The sequence below is a fragment of the Callithrix jacchus genome, chromosome 10 (genome assembly GCF_049354715.1).
Source record: "Callithrix jacchus isolate 240 chromosome 10, calJac240_pri, whole genome shotgun sequence".
Taxonomy (NCBI): Eukaryota; Metazoa; Chordata; class Mammalia; order Primates; family Cebidae; genus Callithrix; species Callithrix jacchus.
The window spans coordinates 92,777,697-92,795,091 of record NC_133511.1 but is presented as its reverse complement, the minus strand read 5'-3'; the positions used below and the strand labels follow the sequence as shown (position 1 = coordinate 92,795,091).

The 17,395-nt window shown below is 36.9% G+C and overlaps 1 protein-coding gene across 2 annotated transcripts in view; it reads left to right on the top strand.

The window, feature by feature from the left end:
• The window catches only part of LGR4 (leucine rich repeat containing G protein-coupled receptor 4), a 112,379-nt gene that overhangs the window by 50,172 nt on the left and 44,812 nt on the right, over nucleotides 1-17,395 (top strand). For both annotated transcript variants that reach the window (XM_078340775.1, XM_002755127.6), the window contains exon 2: nucleotides 7,755-7,826. In XM_078340775.1, the coding sequence (XP_078196901.1) occupies nucleotides 7,755-7,826 (72 nt within the window). The remainder of the gene's footprint in view (nucleotides 1-7,754; nucleotides 7,827-17,395) is intronic.

Here is a 17,395-nt window from a genome sequence, read left to right as displayed (position 1 = left end):
CCAGCCCCCAGCTGTTGCCACCACTGATCTATTTTCTGTGTCTATAGGTTCACCTTTTCCAGAATGCTATATAAATGGAATCATGCAATATGCAGCTTGTTGTGTCTAGCCTCTTTGACTTAGCACAGGTGTTTGAAATAATTCATGTTGTTGCTTGTATCAGTAGTCTGCTCCTTTTCGCACTGGATAATATTCCATTGTATAGATGATACAAAAATTTCTTAATTTGCTAATTGAAGTATATTCGGGTTGTTTCCAGTTTGGGGCAATTATATATGTATATGTATATATATATATATATATTATTTATATCTAGGATTGCTAGGTCATATAGTTATAGTATATGTTTAATTTTATAAGAAATTACCAAACCATTTTCCAAAGTGGTTGTACCATTTTGCTTGTTGCCAACAGCATTTGAGAGTTCTAGTTGTTCCACATCCTTATCAGCACTTGGTATTGTCAACTGCTATTTTAAAAATTTAGCCATTCTAATAGTTGTATGGTATCTCATTGTGGTCTGGTTTGCATTTCCTTAATAACTACTATGAACATCTTTTCATGTGCTTATTTGTCATTTGTGTATCTTATTTAGTGACGTATCTGTTCAAATCTGTCCATTTTAAAATCAGACTTTTCTTATTTTTGATTGTAAGAGTTCTTTCTACATTATAATACAAATTCTTTATGGTTTGCAAATATTTCTTCCCATTCTTTTTGTGTTGTTTCATTTCTCTTTTCTTTCCTTTTTTTTTTTTTTTTTAAAGACGGTGTTTTGCTCTTGTTGCCCAGGCTGGAGTGCAGTGGCGCAATGTCAGCTCACTGCAACCTCTGCCTCCCGGGTTTAAGCGATTCTCCTGCCTCACCCTCCCGAGTAGCTGGGATTACAGGCATGCACCAGCACACCTGGCTAATTTTGTATTTTTAGTAGACAGGGTTTCTCCATATTGGTCAGGCTGGTCTCGAACTCCTGACCTCAGGTGATCCACCTGCCTTGACCTCCAAAAGTGCTAGGATTATAGGCATGAGCCATTGCACCTGGCTTCATTTCTTAACAGTAGCAACACAGCTTTGAAAGTCTTTGAAGGGAATATCCTAAAAACATGCTAACATAGAGGTTTTACTAGCCTGGGCAACAGTGAGACATGGTCTCTACAAATAATAGAAAAATAATTAGCCTAGTAATGTGGTGCTTGCCTGTAGTCCTGGCTACTTGGGAAGCTGAGGTGGGAGAATTGCTTGAGCTTGGGCAGTTGAGGCTGCAGTGAGCCATGATGGTACCACTGCATTCTAGCCTGGGCGACGCAGTGAGAGACTCTAGTTTCAAAAAAAAAGAAGGTTTCAATTCACAGAAGTAGATGATCATAAAATGAATTAAACATTTTTCTGATAGAAACAAGTTTTATTTACTTCTAAAATTTGAAGGTGACATTTTCTCTAGCCTTTCCAAGTTGTTAAGAAAGATTATACTTAGGATGTTCAAGTACCTTAAATAGATAATGACTTTACAAGTTGATAACTTGTCTCTGCCGTAATTAATGTTTATTTTTAAGTGTCAATATGGGTGTCGTGGCATCTATCCTCTTAAGGATTCCAGGGCTGTAGAGAAGCATGTTTTGGATTCCTTTTGCTGGGAAGTACTGAGTGTTGGTACCTGAAAAAAACAGAGAAGATGTCAGACAGCATGGAGCCAGTTTATCCTACTGCTCAAAACTGTTTGTAGTAGAAATGAACACAGATATTAGAAGGGTGTCTGTTGTGACACTTAGTTGGATTCTAGTCATGCTAAAACATGTAGAGTCAAAAAAAGTATCTTTGGAGCAAAATCTAACATGGCACATGTACTGTTTTGGCCCCATTTCTGTAGTGTAAATAGCAGTATCATCATGTAGCTGTTCTTGTTATTTTCAAAATGAAATAATGCAGTTTTAAAACAGTTAAATTTAATTGAATGTTGCAACAAAATCTTAAAACAGTAATAGCAAGTTAAGAATAGAGTGGAATGATGGAGTTTAATACAAAAAAATCCTATTGATAACATCTTTTGACATAAAAGCCTCACTATACTAGCACAGTGCCTTGCACATATGTGCACAATGGATACTTTGTAAATATTTGTTAAACGGATGACAGGATATCTCCTTTTTCTCTTGTAAAGGAAAGCCCTTAATTAACCTCTATTCTTTTTGGGCATGGTGACTTTCAGTAGCAAAGATATTCCCATCCCATAATGTACAGGCTGCTAAAAATAGCATTGATATATATTAGACTTCAATGCTTACACTTCCATTCAAAGGTATTTTCAAGGAAGATTTCTTGCTTTCATTTTGCAAATGAAGAATCTTTTAGGTGTCAAGAGATGAACATGTTCAGAACTATATGATTTCAGATTTGTAAAAATATATACCATACATAGAAAAAAATCTGTAATGATACCCATGAAATATGGCAGTGGTTATCAGTGGGTGTTAATATTGTGTATGGTTTTCTCTGTATTTCCTTTTTTTTTTTTTAAAGATGGGGTTTCACCATGATGGCCAGGCTGATCTTGAACTCCTGACCTCAGGTGATCCACCCACCTCGGCCTCCCAAAGTGCTAGGATTACAGGTGTGAGCCACCGCGCCTGGCCTATATTTCCATTTTTTAAAAAACAATTAACTGATTACTTTTGTTATTATAAAAAGGTGGGGAGAAAATTAGATAACTTGCTCAATGTTATGGAGTAGTGTCAGAAATCAAATTATTATTATTATTTTTTTTTGAGATGAAGTCTCGCTCTGTCATTTATGCTGGAGTGCAGTGGCCCGATCTTGGCTAACTACAACCTCCACCTCCCTGGTTCAAGTGATTCTCCTGCCTCAACCTCCTGAGTAGCTGGGATTACAGGTGCATGCCACCACATCCAGCTTCTTTTTTTTTTTTTTTGTATTTTTAGTAGAGATAGGACTTTAACATGTTGGCCAGGCCTGTCTCAAATGCCTGACCTCATGATCCACCTGCCTCAGCCTCTCAAAGTGCCGGGATTACAGGCATGAGCCACCATGTTCTTAATGAACTTGGATTAGAACTTTGGTATTATGTACGTCTTTACTACTTGTGGTTGAGAGAGACTTCCCTTCAAATTTGTTCCACCAGAGGCATTTTTCAAAGTTTGTTTTTAGTTTTTGGTCATACTGTAGACATCTGTTAACTGGAGATTGGCCTGACATTTCTGGTTGATTACCAAAGATCCTGGAAAAGTCATTGGGAGAGTGTTCATTCTTAGTCATTATCAACATGTGTTTTTTGAGTTTATAGACATCACCATCATTTTTTTTCTCACTTTAGAGAACCCTGTGTTCTTTTGAATCTGTATGTAATTTAGTGACTTTTTAAACTGCCAGGTAGTATTTGAGATAAAATCAACCATATAGTAGTAGCAGTACAGTTTAATCTAATACAAATAGGAGAGCTTGTTCAAATTTAGATAACATTGGGTCAATCACAGTATATTTAAAATTAAATAATTCTGTGGCAGAAGGCCCGGACCCTGTAAGGAGGCAGTGTCCGAGTCCACAGTGGTACATGCTTAGCCATCAGCAAACAGGTTAGGCTTGCCTAGGGATCACCTTACAGAGATTTTAAAAGATGCCTTGTTAAAACATGATATTCTTTACTCCATAGATACTTTAGCATTAGTGAATTTTATGGGGGGACAAAAGATGAGAGTTTAACCACTGAAGAGATTTGGCAGTTTCAATTAAACAACTGCACCCTTTAAATTTTAATTTTGAAATCAGTGACTGCTGGTATTTGGATGTTCATGTTAATGTTCCTGGGAAGGTGATGTGCTTTTTTACTTCTGATCTTTTGTTTAAATGAAGTATTTGATCTTGAAGGGTTCTTCCAGCTTAAAATCTTTGTCTCCTGGGGTTCTGGAGTTTAGTTTTGTGTTTAGGAACAACTGCTCCAAGTTTTAGGTCTTTGCAGCACTTAGTATCTTCTGTTAAGATGGTTTCTTTCTGAGGCCAACAGAGGCAGTGAGATGTCTCCTTTTAGTCTGGTCTTGGTCCACTGAATTCAGATATCTTCCAGGAGCAGTGAAAACATGGATGATGATAAGATAATAGCTATTACTTGTTGAACTTATTATACATGACTTGACATTTTCTTATCTTCACAGCAGTCTATACAGTTCAGTTATTACTCCCTCCATTTTACAAATGAAGAAGCCAGGGCATGGAAAAGATAAACAGTTTGCCAAAGATCACGCAGCTAGTGGTAGTAAATCCATATGTAAGCCTTGATCTGTCTGGCGCCAAAGCCTGTACTTGCAACTATGCAATGCTGGCTCTAAGTAAGGACCTCAGCTCTCTGGAAATTGCCCTTCTGAGACATTTGTGAGTTGGTGGTGCTTTGACCTCATATGATATACGTGTGTGTGTGTGTGTGTGTGTGTGTGTGTATATATAGTGCTATGACCTCATATGATACGTATATATATTTGCTTCTCTATCCCAAAAGGTGAATTCTTAGGACTTACTACTGATACCACTGATAAGATTGTACAACTCATGTGAATTTGAAGGTACTGATCTGTAGGAGTATCTTCTGGATGAAAATTCTTTAAACAATTTCCTTTTACTTATGTATCACAATAATTTATATGGCTTTTGAGCCTCATATATTTGTAATTATTGTCATACGTTATCCTTTCTAATCTCTTAATTATAAAGCCCCTGTACTTCAGATTCTCTTTATGGTATTGGTAATGTCATGTCTAGAATCTACTCTTAAGACTGTCTATAGGTTGTTTATCCCCATCAGCCCTTATTATTTTAAATGGGTATCCACCCATCTATACTCTGTAACCACAGGTTTCCAGAACTTCTCCACAGATAACATCTTAGAGCTCACCACTACCCCCACCCTCAACTTTTTACTTCGTAAGTGTTGTAACTGAATCCCAGAAAGAGTGAGAGAAAACACCTGTAAAGAGGGAAGCTCTCTGGGTGTGTGAAATTATAAATTAAGAAAAATTTAGAAAGAAGTGTTGCTCCTGAATCTGAAGCTTTGAAATAAAACCTCACCATGTATTTAACATACATTAGTTTGTAAATATGGAGTCTCGCTAATTACATTTACAGCTCACAGCAAAACTACCTGTTGAGTCTTGTTACTATAAGGGAAAAACTGAGAGCTGTACATGTTTTAAAAAACTGGAATGCAAAGAATAGTGTGGTGTAAATTGTCTCTAATTATGTGTCTTTTTTCTGATGAGGCAATTAATTGGTTCGCTCCAGACCTTTTCTGTTGAGGAAATTAATCCGTTTTTCTGTTACAGTGATAACGCACCTGAATTCAGGTGTGCCAAGCTTAGAGAAAATGGTACAGAATGCCTCATTTTGTAAAGCAATCAATTATTGTTGTCCTTTCTCTTTTTATTGGAATGACCAAAAAATACCAAAACTGATATTTTACAGAATCATTGTTTACTCATATTGGATCATTATTTTGCCTTCAATATGATTAAATGTTTCATTGTATTATTGAGAAAACCAAATGTATCTCCCGTGAGAGTGACTTAGTAATTTAATAATGACTGAGGGATAGTCTTTAAACTTTGTGTTATGATAAGCTTTTCATAAACATTCTACAAAATGAATCTCATCTGTTTTTATCTGAAAAGGTGGACTCCTCCAAGAAGAAACTACAGAAAAGTGTGAATCACTATATAATATCAGTATAAAGTCATTATACTTCCTGGCCTGACAGTGTATAATTTCAGGCCAGGAAGCTACCCCACCAATCAGCTTCAATTTACTGATGAGCAGATGGAGGCCCAGGACATACAGTGGCTATGTGGCAGTGTGGGATTTTTGCCTGCCTTTTCTGACCCCTGTTTTGGTGCCATTTCTCCAGTATCTTGCTAGAGCGTTTATGAAAAACAAAGCGTTTCCTCTTCCCTTCCCCCAGAGATAATGATCACTGACTAAAGTAGTATTGGGGCCTGGGTTTTAAAATAGTAATCCCTAGAGAAGCATAGTAATTTGACTTTTCCTATAAGTTATCTTTAGTAGGATTTGAGTTGTCTTCAATGATATAAAATTTTAGACTGCATGTGTGTCTCTATGGTCATAAGATTCATCTAAAGAGAAATTTATTGTGCTGAGAAATGTATATTAACATTGGTTCCTTAATTGCTAAAGCTATTCCTGGTCTTTTTTTTTTTTTTCTTTGACCCTAGTTGTCAAGCAAAAGTGCTTTTCCAGAGATTCACGGATAATTATGTCAAGATGTTAGGGGCATTATTTCTCCCAGTTCTCCCAGTTTTTAAGCTTGGTGGGACTCAAGTGTTTGTTTGATATCTTGACTACCACTGGAGATAAATACTAATAACAGGATTCAAATAATACTTAAGAAGACTCATTGTTTGCACTTAAGGTTGTGGGCTCTGGTGTTCACATTTTCTGTTACATTGATTGTTGAATGGTCTTGGGGAAGTTTTTTTAACCTCAGTAAGCCTCAGTTTCCCCATTTGTAAGGTAAGATTTTCTGTGCAGTCTTGTCATATTACAAGTATGCACTGCATGTTAACTGCTGTTCCTGCTGTTTTTGTTGATGCTTCTGTTACTGTTATTCCCAAGCCAAAAAATATTTCTAAACCTGCTTTGGGAAAAGCTAGTAAGAAAGGATGTGGATTCTATTTCTAAATTTTAGTGAAAGGAAAAATGGGGAGAAAGGATGTACCTAGCATGTTACTGAAGGTGTCACCTCCTTTAAAAGAAAATTTTACCTGATGGAATGGAAGGAATAACACAATATTATTGTTGTTAGCTTACTTTGGTATGCTTCATTTCTCTTCTACTTCCTCATACCAATATATATACTGTTCTAATGGGCAAGTTGCACATGTGAACTTTCATGCTGGGTTCTAGAAGTGGGACACCCAAGGGCTCAGCCACAGAATTAAACACCATGGAACTGAAGGAGGCAACTCCACTGCCCCAGCGCATGCTGGGACTTTCCCTTATGGGGCTGTTTTAACCTGTCTTTCACGGTGCTGATCTCAAGTAGAGTGTGGTGGAGAAAGCCAGTTCAAAAGGCAGCTGCCAGGGAAGAGAGAAATGGTTAACAAAGTATTTTTTGGCTGTTTGAACTAGTGAATTGTTGAGTGAGTTTTCTTTCTGTGGACGCTTTTAAGGGAAAACTGGAAATTGATCGCATACCTATCATGTATGCACTTGTCCTTTGCCTGCATCTGTTCATAGGCAGAACATGAAATCCACTGACAACTATTACCTGGAGGACTTTTATAGGTTTTGAAGAAAATATGACTAGGGTAGAGCTAGGACATGCTTTTATTGTCCTTGAGTGACTCCAGAAGCCACCCTTACCTGCAAATTCTATGTATCATTCTTAGGGTATTCATTTGTTTATTTTGATCAGGTATCAGTAGTACCGTGAATGCCCGAGCACTGGGAAGCCGCCCTGGCCCACTTATTGTAGGTGGTTTGAGACATTTTTTCCAAGGATACTTCCGAGGGGAAAATACAGGATCTGGGTACATTTCTAAATTATGGGATATAATTTATAACAAAACATTTAACTTCTCTGTGTTTTCTGAATATTGCATTCTGAAGCCAAATCGTGACTGTTGCTATGTGTCTTCTATGCTCTTTCACAAAATTACAGTGACTACTTTTCTGTTGGATTAAATGCTTTGAGCTTCATATGACTTAATTAATAATATTCTTAACTTTATGTTTTTCAGGGATATCAGTATGAACAACATTACTCAGTTGCCAGAAGATGCATTTAAGAACTTTCCTTTTCTAGAAGAGCTGTAAGTATTACTTTGAGAAATGTGTCTGTATATCTTTTTTCCCCAGTTCCTTTTAAAAGCTTTTGCTAGAGATAATCTGATGTTTTCTGTTAGGAGACATTTTGATAGCTTAATTTCAGTGGGCTTTGTTTAGAAGAAATCATGTTTCTTAGGGGAAACAAACTTAGTTTTCCTAGCAGCGTAGTTGCTGAAGCTATTTTTGAAAGCCGTCACTAAAAAAATGCTGCTTCCATAGGACTTCTTTTTTGCTGCAGTTATCATAACTGCAAATGCTGCAGTGACACCAGTTAATTACAGTGTTATTCTGAGATAACAAGGCTGCTGTATAATTACCATTGTTGCCAAGGAGTTGCTATATGGGTAACAGAACCACAAAAAATAACATAAGGTGTTTCAGGGTCATGAGCAACAATCTCAACAGCAAGCCAGCAGAAAACTGAGGGTAGGTCCCCTTGGACATTTGCAGACAACCTTCAGAAATGGGGTGAAGGCATGAAACACTGTCCGTGTCTTTAAGAGCACCTCTAACTTTGAGAATGTTTCTGAACTTGTCAGTTGCATCTCACATTTCCAACTTAATAGTTTGCACTGTGGAAATATTTATTCTCTTGTTTAATCTCCTTTTTGTTGTGCTCTCCACACTTTTTTGAAGTCCATAATCAAAATAGGCACTTTTGGGTTTTTTTGTTTTTCTGTTTTTTTTTTGAGATGGAGTTTCGCTCTTGTTACCCAGGCTGGAATGCAATGGTGCGATCTTGGCTCACCGCAACCTCCGCCTCCTGGGTTCAGGCAATTCTCCTGCCTCAGCCTCCTGAGTAGCTGGGATTACAGGCACACGCCACCACTCCCAGCTAATTTTTTGTATTTTTAGTAGAGATGGGGTTTCACCATGCTGACCAGGATGGTCTCGATCTCTTGACCTCGTGATCCACCCGCCTCGGCCTCCCAAAGTGCTGGGATTACAGGCGTGAGCCACTGCGCCCGGCTGCACTTTTGGGTTTTAAAAGAATTCGGTACCATATATTATGTTTTAAGAATCCCAGTGAAAAAATAAAATCAGACTTGAATTAAGTTAATATAGGCTTCTAAAGGCCGAGCTAATGGATTATATAATATATAGAGGTAGGAAAGTGACAGTTTGATACAAAGAACATGAAAGAGCAAAGGAATCTAAATTTATATTACAGATTGTATCAAACAGCCCAGCTGTTGAGTATTAGATCCAAGTCAGTGAAAGTCTTCCATCTTAGTTCAGTCCCTCCCTGGAGAATAGGGAACAGGAATCAAATAATATATACAGATTATGTACTCTGATAGAATAGTGAAATAGTAGTTGAAGATTTAATAAAATTAAAGAGAAATTTTTCTTTCCACACTACTTAAACACAATGCTCCCACAGCAAAAATTGAACAGAGATTATTTGCCACTTAAAAGTTTATGAGCTAGGTCAAATTACTTCTCTCTGCTTAGTTTCTTTGTCTATAAGGTGCACCTGATAATGGTCCCTCCGTAGTAGTATTCTAGTGAAGATAGTGAATTAATTTATGTTAAATGGTTAGGAAAGTACATGAAACAGAGTGAATGTTATGTAAATGCTACCTAGTAAACACTAGGTTTTTTTTACTGTTTTAAAAGTACATAAGAAAAAAAGCACAAGAGTATATACCAAATGTTATCTTTGGGTAAAAGTATGTGGTTTATTTTTGCCTCCTATGTGTGTGTGTGTATTTTGTTTTTTTTTTTTCCTGTAGTGAACACTGATTATTTTGTTATAAAGATATTTTTAATCAAGATTTTTCAATTGAGCTTCAAAGAAGCAAACCATGCATTTGAAGTTTCTACCTCCACCTCTCTCCATCAAGCCTTAAGATGCTTTACCTCTTCCTTTTTATTTCACATACAATTTTAGACTATAGGATTATTCTCTCTTTACAGAAGTAATATGTGATGGAAGGACATTAACGAATGGTTGTTCAGCCATTGTATGATATAATCACTATGGGATGGGTAATATGCCAGGCCAGCAATGGAGAAGCTCCCTTCATTCTGGATAAGGCCATTGTGTGCAGACCATCTTTGTTGATGCCTTTGATTGCCAGTTATACTTTAAGGAATTTTGTAGTGAAGACCTGGATGTAGAGTCAAACCTGTTTAATCTGCTTAATGAAGTTCACATCTTAGATTTCTTAAAATCTCAAATGACCAAACGTATACCAACCTCATGAATTCTGTCAACCAGGACTTTTAATTGGAACCAAATTGAATTTGACTGCTAGCTCTTTGTAGCAAGGTCATGTTCTGTCCATATTCTGCTATCATAGTATTGAAACCCATCAAATCAAGTCAGTATACCCTCTCTAAATGTTGTATGGTATTTCAGAAATGAATTCAGTTAGGAGAGCAGAATGTTACTTTTAAAGAGTACTTCAAAATAGTCTTTCATACTTGTGCAGTACTGTAAACATTCAAGGGAATTTATTTTCCACGTTAATATAAATATGATAAAAAGCCTATGCTTTTTTCTTATTAAATAGTGTAGTTGATTTTGACACTCCATAACGATGCTGCCATGACTATTGTAATATTTCATAAACAGCGTAACTGTTTGTCCAGAAGTCATCTGGAAGTCATTTAACAGTGATCATGAAGCCAAATACCCTGAATAGAAATTATTTGCTGAGGGCTTTTTCCTTCCATGTTAGTTAATAAGGTGTACTTTACAAGATGTGACTGGGTTTGGCAAAATTTGATGTGGTGAATGTTTGACTGTGGTAGAATGCTTGGGGTATTAGGAGAAATCACTTCCCAATAATACAGAAGAAGTATGTGTAGATATTTACACATTTCCTTATTCTTTCAATAAACTCGGAATCCTACTCTATGCCAGGTAGCAGGTGCTGGGAACACAGACACAAGCATGACTCATCTTCAGAGTTGACAGACTCTCTAGAGTTGTGCCGTCCAGCACCATAGCCACCAGGTGGCTATTATGTTTAGATTTAAGGTAAATAAAATTACATAAAATGGAAAAATTCAACTGGCCACATTTCAAGTGCTCATATAGCTGCCTATAGCTAGTTGCTACTATATTAGACAGTGCAGATGTAGATCATTTCCATCATTGCAGAAAGTTCTATTGAACAACATTGATCTAGAGGGAGAAATGAAACTAACACTTGGTGCTTCATGGTGAAGATATGTGTGCAGGGAGCAGAGGCCTAAAATAGTGTGTTTTCTTAAGATTGTAGGATTTGGGAAAGTCTTCCACAATGGCTTCTGCTGAGTATTGAAGGACATGTAGGAATTAACCGATGAGGGTGGTAGTAAGGGTGTTCTGGGAAGAACTTCATAGCATGTGGAAGGCATGGAGATAGAAAATTTCAGAAGTTTTAGGATGCATAAAGGTGCATCTTGTTATGACAAGACTAAAGCATACATATGGAAAAATGTCAGGCAATGAGGCCAATTAATGAAGGATCATTTTCAGATAAGAAATTTAGACTTGTCCTGAAGGAGTTTAATTTGATATTTGGGTGAGTAATAGGAATGAGACTAGGATTTTGCCCTGAATAACTGGGTGTCATTTGCTGAGACTGGGAACACAGAGAGCTGATCTATTTGGGGCCCAAATAATTCCATTTCATAAAGACAGGATAGAAAATGGTATGTGTCTAGAGCTTTGCAGTGAACAGAAGTCCATTCCCATAACTCTGTGAGGAAAGTCAGTTTTACAAAGGTAGAAGTTGAGCTGACAGAGTTAAGGGCCTTACTGGAGTTCACGAGCCTGGTATGTTGTTTGGCTAGGACTCGAAGTCAGGCCCCTAGAGCCCAGTGCTTTCTGGAACACCGTGAGTGATATATATTTGTTCTCCAGAAAATATTCTATCCAACTTTTTCAGTGAAACGTACTTGAGATACTATTGTTGCCAGTTGTTTTATTCTCACCTTTTACCTACTTTTTTTCTCCTTCTTTTTCTAATCCTGTTCCTTCTGCATATTTACCCTGCTTTTTGAAAGTTTTATTTCATAAATAGCGTTACCCAGTGATTTTTGCTCTCCCCCACACCTTTTGGGAATACAGAAACATAGATCCTGGCCCTGAATGCAGTACATGAAAGGTTCTGAAATCTTTGCACTTCACTTTCCTATTCTTTAAAATGGAACTTCTCACAGAACTACTGTAAAGGGAATGTGGGATAATTTATGCAAAACTGATTTGTGACCATAAAGTGCTTTGTTGTTGTGAGAAATTTCACTAATCATTTTAAATATTGCAGCCTTTCTTGAAGTTATTTGAAGGAGAGATGGCTTTGCTTGGAGGTAGAAGTTGGAGTTTCTATTAGCAATGTAAAAGGAAACCCAGAATTTTAAGAAAACATTCACTTAGTGTTGACAGGCTCTAATGCCTGATGTGACGTTGTCAGGCGTGTTTTTGGCTTTCCTTTAGATTTGTCGGGTTTTGGTATTCATTTGGGAAATGGCTGAAATTTAGAGCTGTGAAAATGATTGAGTTAGAAACAGCAGAAGGAACATCCAGCTAATTTTCCATAGGCTGTCACTAAAAAAAATTGCTGTGGCTGTTACTTTGATGTGGCAACAGCAGTAGAAGCCATTGCCAGCTTTGGCACTTGGACAGTTATTGTTTAATGCACACTATATGACTAGGATAATTCCAGTCATTTCAAAACATGATTTGACTTTGGAAGACTTCACAATGCTAAAGTGAAACTTAGGTCTCTTCACAAGACCTAAAGTGAAACTTAGGTCTCTGAATGCTAATTGAAGATTACCTGTCATTTTGTTTCATCTGTAGGATAGTTAATTCTAAACAGAGTTACTACTTTACAGAAGGGGACTAGTAAATAATTTAAGCAGAAAGATTTAAAATCAAATAAAAACAGGGGTGGGTCAAATTAAATAGTTTTAAATAATTGAATTACATATTTATACACATACACATATATGTCAAATACAGCTATTCAGTCCCATGACAATAATATATACAAAACATATTTAAAAACTTTCTGCACATAAATCTATATAATATTCTGTATCAAAAGATTTCAGACTTTCAAAATATTGCAAGCATAATTTTTCATATACCCTTCACTCTGATTCCCCAAATGTTAATTTTCTCTCCACACACATGCAAAATATGTGTACATTTTTTTCAGAACCATTTGAGAATAAGTTGTACATAAATCTTTAAATATTGCAGTGTTTAGTCCAGAAACACAAGGATATTCTCCTGAATAACCACAGGACAATTGTCAAACTCACAAAACTAGCTTTGATATATATTATCATCTGATCTTATTCAAATTTCAACAGCTGTTCCACTGATATCCTTTAGAGAAAAAGAAAAAAAAAATTCTGGTACAGGATATTATGCAGAATAATAAATTATATCTGGTTCCCGTGTTTCAGTAATTCATTTTAAATTACTGAAACTATTTTTTCATAGTCCCTACCTAAGTTAATGCTAAAACTTAATTATGTGCTAAAAATATATTCTACCAGATTTAATGCTCATGAGACCTCTATGAGGAGTTTATTATTACTTGTTTACAATGATGACATGGAAGCTTTAGAGAGGTGGAAAACCTAACTGTGCTCATGGAGTCAAAGCACAACCAGGAATCGAGTCTATGTTAATCTGATTCAAGTCATTGCTCTTAATTTCTAAGCTATAATGTTGCCTCAAATGGCACAGAATTGGAGGGAAGCTAAAGGAACCATCCACTCGCTATTACCTGCAACTCTAAATAGGTCAACATCTAACTGTCAAGGGTGATCAGCTACCCAATATTTCCTGTAGTAAGTTTACTGAACAAATTTGTAAACAAGGAGTTCTCCCTAGAATAAAGTTTCCTTATCTAGCCATTCCATTTTGCAGATGAGAATATCAAGATCCAATAGTAGATAAGTGGCTTGTTAGTATGTAACTGAGCCAGAATTAGACCTTACAGAGTTCAATGCCATCTCTTCTATTTCTTATCAGTTTGTATATCTCAGAGATGTATAGTCTCAAATAGTCTTTCTGGGTTGTTCAGAGCTGTAGAAAGTAGCTATTGTTCTCTTTTAATAAGGAATTTCCTTTGCTTCCAAACTAAAATTTGACTCACTTAACATTTACTCCCTTGATGCAGACTTCTCAGATAAGCTGTATTGACTGCAGTAATTTCCCAGAAAAAGCAAAATAGTTCCTCAGTTGCTCTGGTGATATATCATAGTTAAAAATATTATCTTCTTTGGAAACATTCTATTGTTCTACTTTGCAGCCCTCTGGTAGGATGATTTGGTAGCAAAGATCACCACCCTTTGTGTTGGGAAGCACATACGGAACTCATATAGGACTGTTACTCTTACTCAAGCCATTCCCTATACTGTGTCATTTGGGGATCTCTCAGAGTAGAGATTAAGGATGAAACAGAGAAATTGTAAGGGAGCTTGTACTAATATGCTGTACAGGCCCTTCTAGGAAACATTGTTTTGTTTTGACTCATAAAACTCTGTGAGCTATCATTATTCACATTTTGCTGGTTGGGGAGTCCAAGTTTTTCATCAGAGAGGTTAAGTAACTTACCCAAGTTTACATAGCTCATTATGACGAAGCTGGGTGTCAAGCTGAGATCTCATTATGCCCCTGTAGATGTGGAGATGGTGAGGAAGGACTTGCTAGGCAGTTTATAATAAATTTAACAAACTTTTGTTGGCTGAAGCACTGTGTCCAGTGCTGGATCAAATGGGCTTCTTGCCTTCAAGGGAGAGGGATGGTATACTCGTTATGGGAGTTAAAAACAGAAGTGAAATTACTTCTAGCAAGAAGGAATGATGGCATTTCTGGAGAGCCTCGAGGGACAGGAGAAGTTATTCAAGAGGAGTACGCCAAGATCTGCAGAGGAGCGTTAGCAAAGGTGGGGACGCAGACTGGGATAGGTGGTAAAAATAGTTGTTTTGGTTGCAATTTTGAATTATTGAAAGGATGTTATAGAAAAGAAACCTGGAAAAGAGTTTGGGGCAAGATTAAGACATTTTAGCAGACTGACAGAGTTTAAACTCTTGACTCTTGAAGTTTTTTTTGAGCTAGGGAATGACTTGTTCAGATATAACCTTTAATAAATGTAGAATCACAGCAGAGAGTTTGAAGTTGAGAGAGGCCAGGGAGAAATGAAAATGCGAATGGCAGTAGTCTAGGCGAGAATTATGAGAATCTGAATTAGGGCAGATGGGAAGCAGGGAGAGGGAGGAGATGTTATGGAAATAGAATCAAGAGAATGTCTTGGTTGGGATGATAGGGGTAACATCATTAATACTGAATTTTAAGATTACCAGGATTCTGGTGGTGCGTTGACAAAATCAGCAACCATGCAGAAAGAGAATTAAATGCTGTTTTTAACGTACATGTTGAGTTCAGGTGGGATATGGGTAGAGGCATCTAGAAACTCAGGAGTGGAGTCCAGGATAAAGAATATAGCTTATAGAATAGAGTATCATGGGTATAGATTTGGGAGTCTTTTATTTTGAGGTGATTACTGGAAACATTAGATTGAAAGAGTTTGCCAAGGGAGAGAGGGTAGAAAAAAAGGGAAGAAGGCCAAAGACAACTCCTTGGGAAACATTTGAATCAGGGTGTGGGAAGAAGACCAAGTGCCAGAGGGGCAGCATAACTGGGGCAGAACTCTGCCCCAGGAGCTGTGGGAGGAGAGGTTCTAACAAAGAAATGAGGGATCAACACTGACATGCTGGAGAAAGATGCCCATGACCAGGTAGTGAGAAAAGGCCTTGACTTCTTTGAGTATTTTTGGAATCATTTCAGTAAGGTGATGAAAGTGACTTTTGGGTAAAGAAACTCATCATAAAAACAGGCATTTGGGAACTGCTTGTAGGCAGTTTTTGGAGAGTGGCTAAGGCTTAGAATATGTGCTGTATTTGACTGGACTCTGTTGGGTTTAAGAGACAGAAACCCAGCTGAGGCATAATAGAGGATTTGTTGTTGCATGTAGTTAAAACTAGACAGTCCAGAAGTGGAGTTGGCTTCAGATGTTACTGGATCTTGAGGCTTCAAAGCTACAAGAGTTTTCTCATGCTTTCCATTTCTTAGTTTCAGTTGTCTCTACTTTTGTGTTTTGGCTTCATTCTTTCCTTTGCAAATAGCCTGTCTCCATAGCATGGGAAACATAACTTTCAGTACATCGTTGCATCTAGACACCCAAAATAAATATCTAAAAGTGTTCCTCACCGCTTTCAGCAGAAAACGTCTAGGGAGATCTTGATTGGCCAGACTGACCTCACATGCCTGTCCTGGAACCATCACTCTGTTTGGGATGGCATGGTGCAACCTGGGTTTTGAACTCATCCCAATAGGACTGCTTAGAGTTGAGAAGTTCCCCAAAAGAAGCAGAAGAAAAGAGAAAGGAAAACCTGCTGGGCAGAAAGAAACCATAGTTATTCACAGCCCACTAGTACCTAGGGACTAGGCATACTGTGGGAAACATTTGTTTTGTTGGGTCAATCTGAAATGAAGAAAGGATTATTGAAGAATTCTAAGGCCCCAGTTGGGCTTAGATAATATATATTTGTAGTGAAACCAACTAGATCTTTAATTTTGTCCCATAGTGCTTTCATAACTCTGGAGGCGATGAAAGATGTGATGTACTCAGAATTTGGATTTGATAAATCAGGATTTCATAGGGGACTAGTGAAAATCAGGCAGGAGAATGGAGTGGTTCTGTATTGTAGTCCTTGACTTGGGATTCCAAAAGTGTAGAGGGGCAAATTAAACCATGGTTTGCTGGTTCATTTGCTATTTTTAATCAATACTGACTATTGTTTGGCTAAATATAGTAGTGACTCTAAGTAAATGAAAATGTGTTTGATTTTCTACTAGCAGGATTCAATTTTCCAGCAAGAACATAGGATAAGTCATTTCTTTCATACATGGACCACTCTTAGTCAAGCCATGCTTATTCAGCACAACAAATAGGTGATTTAGTAGGACCTTTGACTTAGAATTTGTTGAACATGTTTCCCTGTTCACTACCTGTTAGTTTGGATTATATACATACTTCAAAGATGATCATTTTAGAGATGTTAGAAATATTTGTATCACAGATACAGTCAGCTTTTTAAAAAAATCATAATTATAAAAATGCTTAATAAAAACTGGACTTTTAAAAAACAATTATAAAATAAGTAGATACTCAGTTTTTTAAATCTGGAAGACTTAATATTTGAAAGATATGGAGCCATTATTCTACCACTGAGAGATAACTATGGTTAATATTTTATACAGCTTTCCAAACTTTTCTCTGAATATGTGTATACAATTTCTTTTTAAAAATAGAATCTTAATATATTTACCACTTTATGCCATATGATAATATTTACATATTAATACATCTAGTTTTTACCATCATTTAATAAATGCACAGTGCTTTATCATTTGGATGCTTCACGTCTATGTAACAAATCTCTTACTGATTAAGAGTTTATTTGCTTTGTGGTGCTGTTCAGTTTTAGAAACTTTCTGTCTTTTCTGACAGGGCCTCACTCTGTCGTCCAGGCT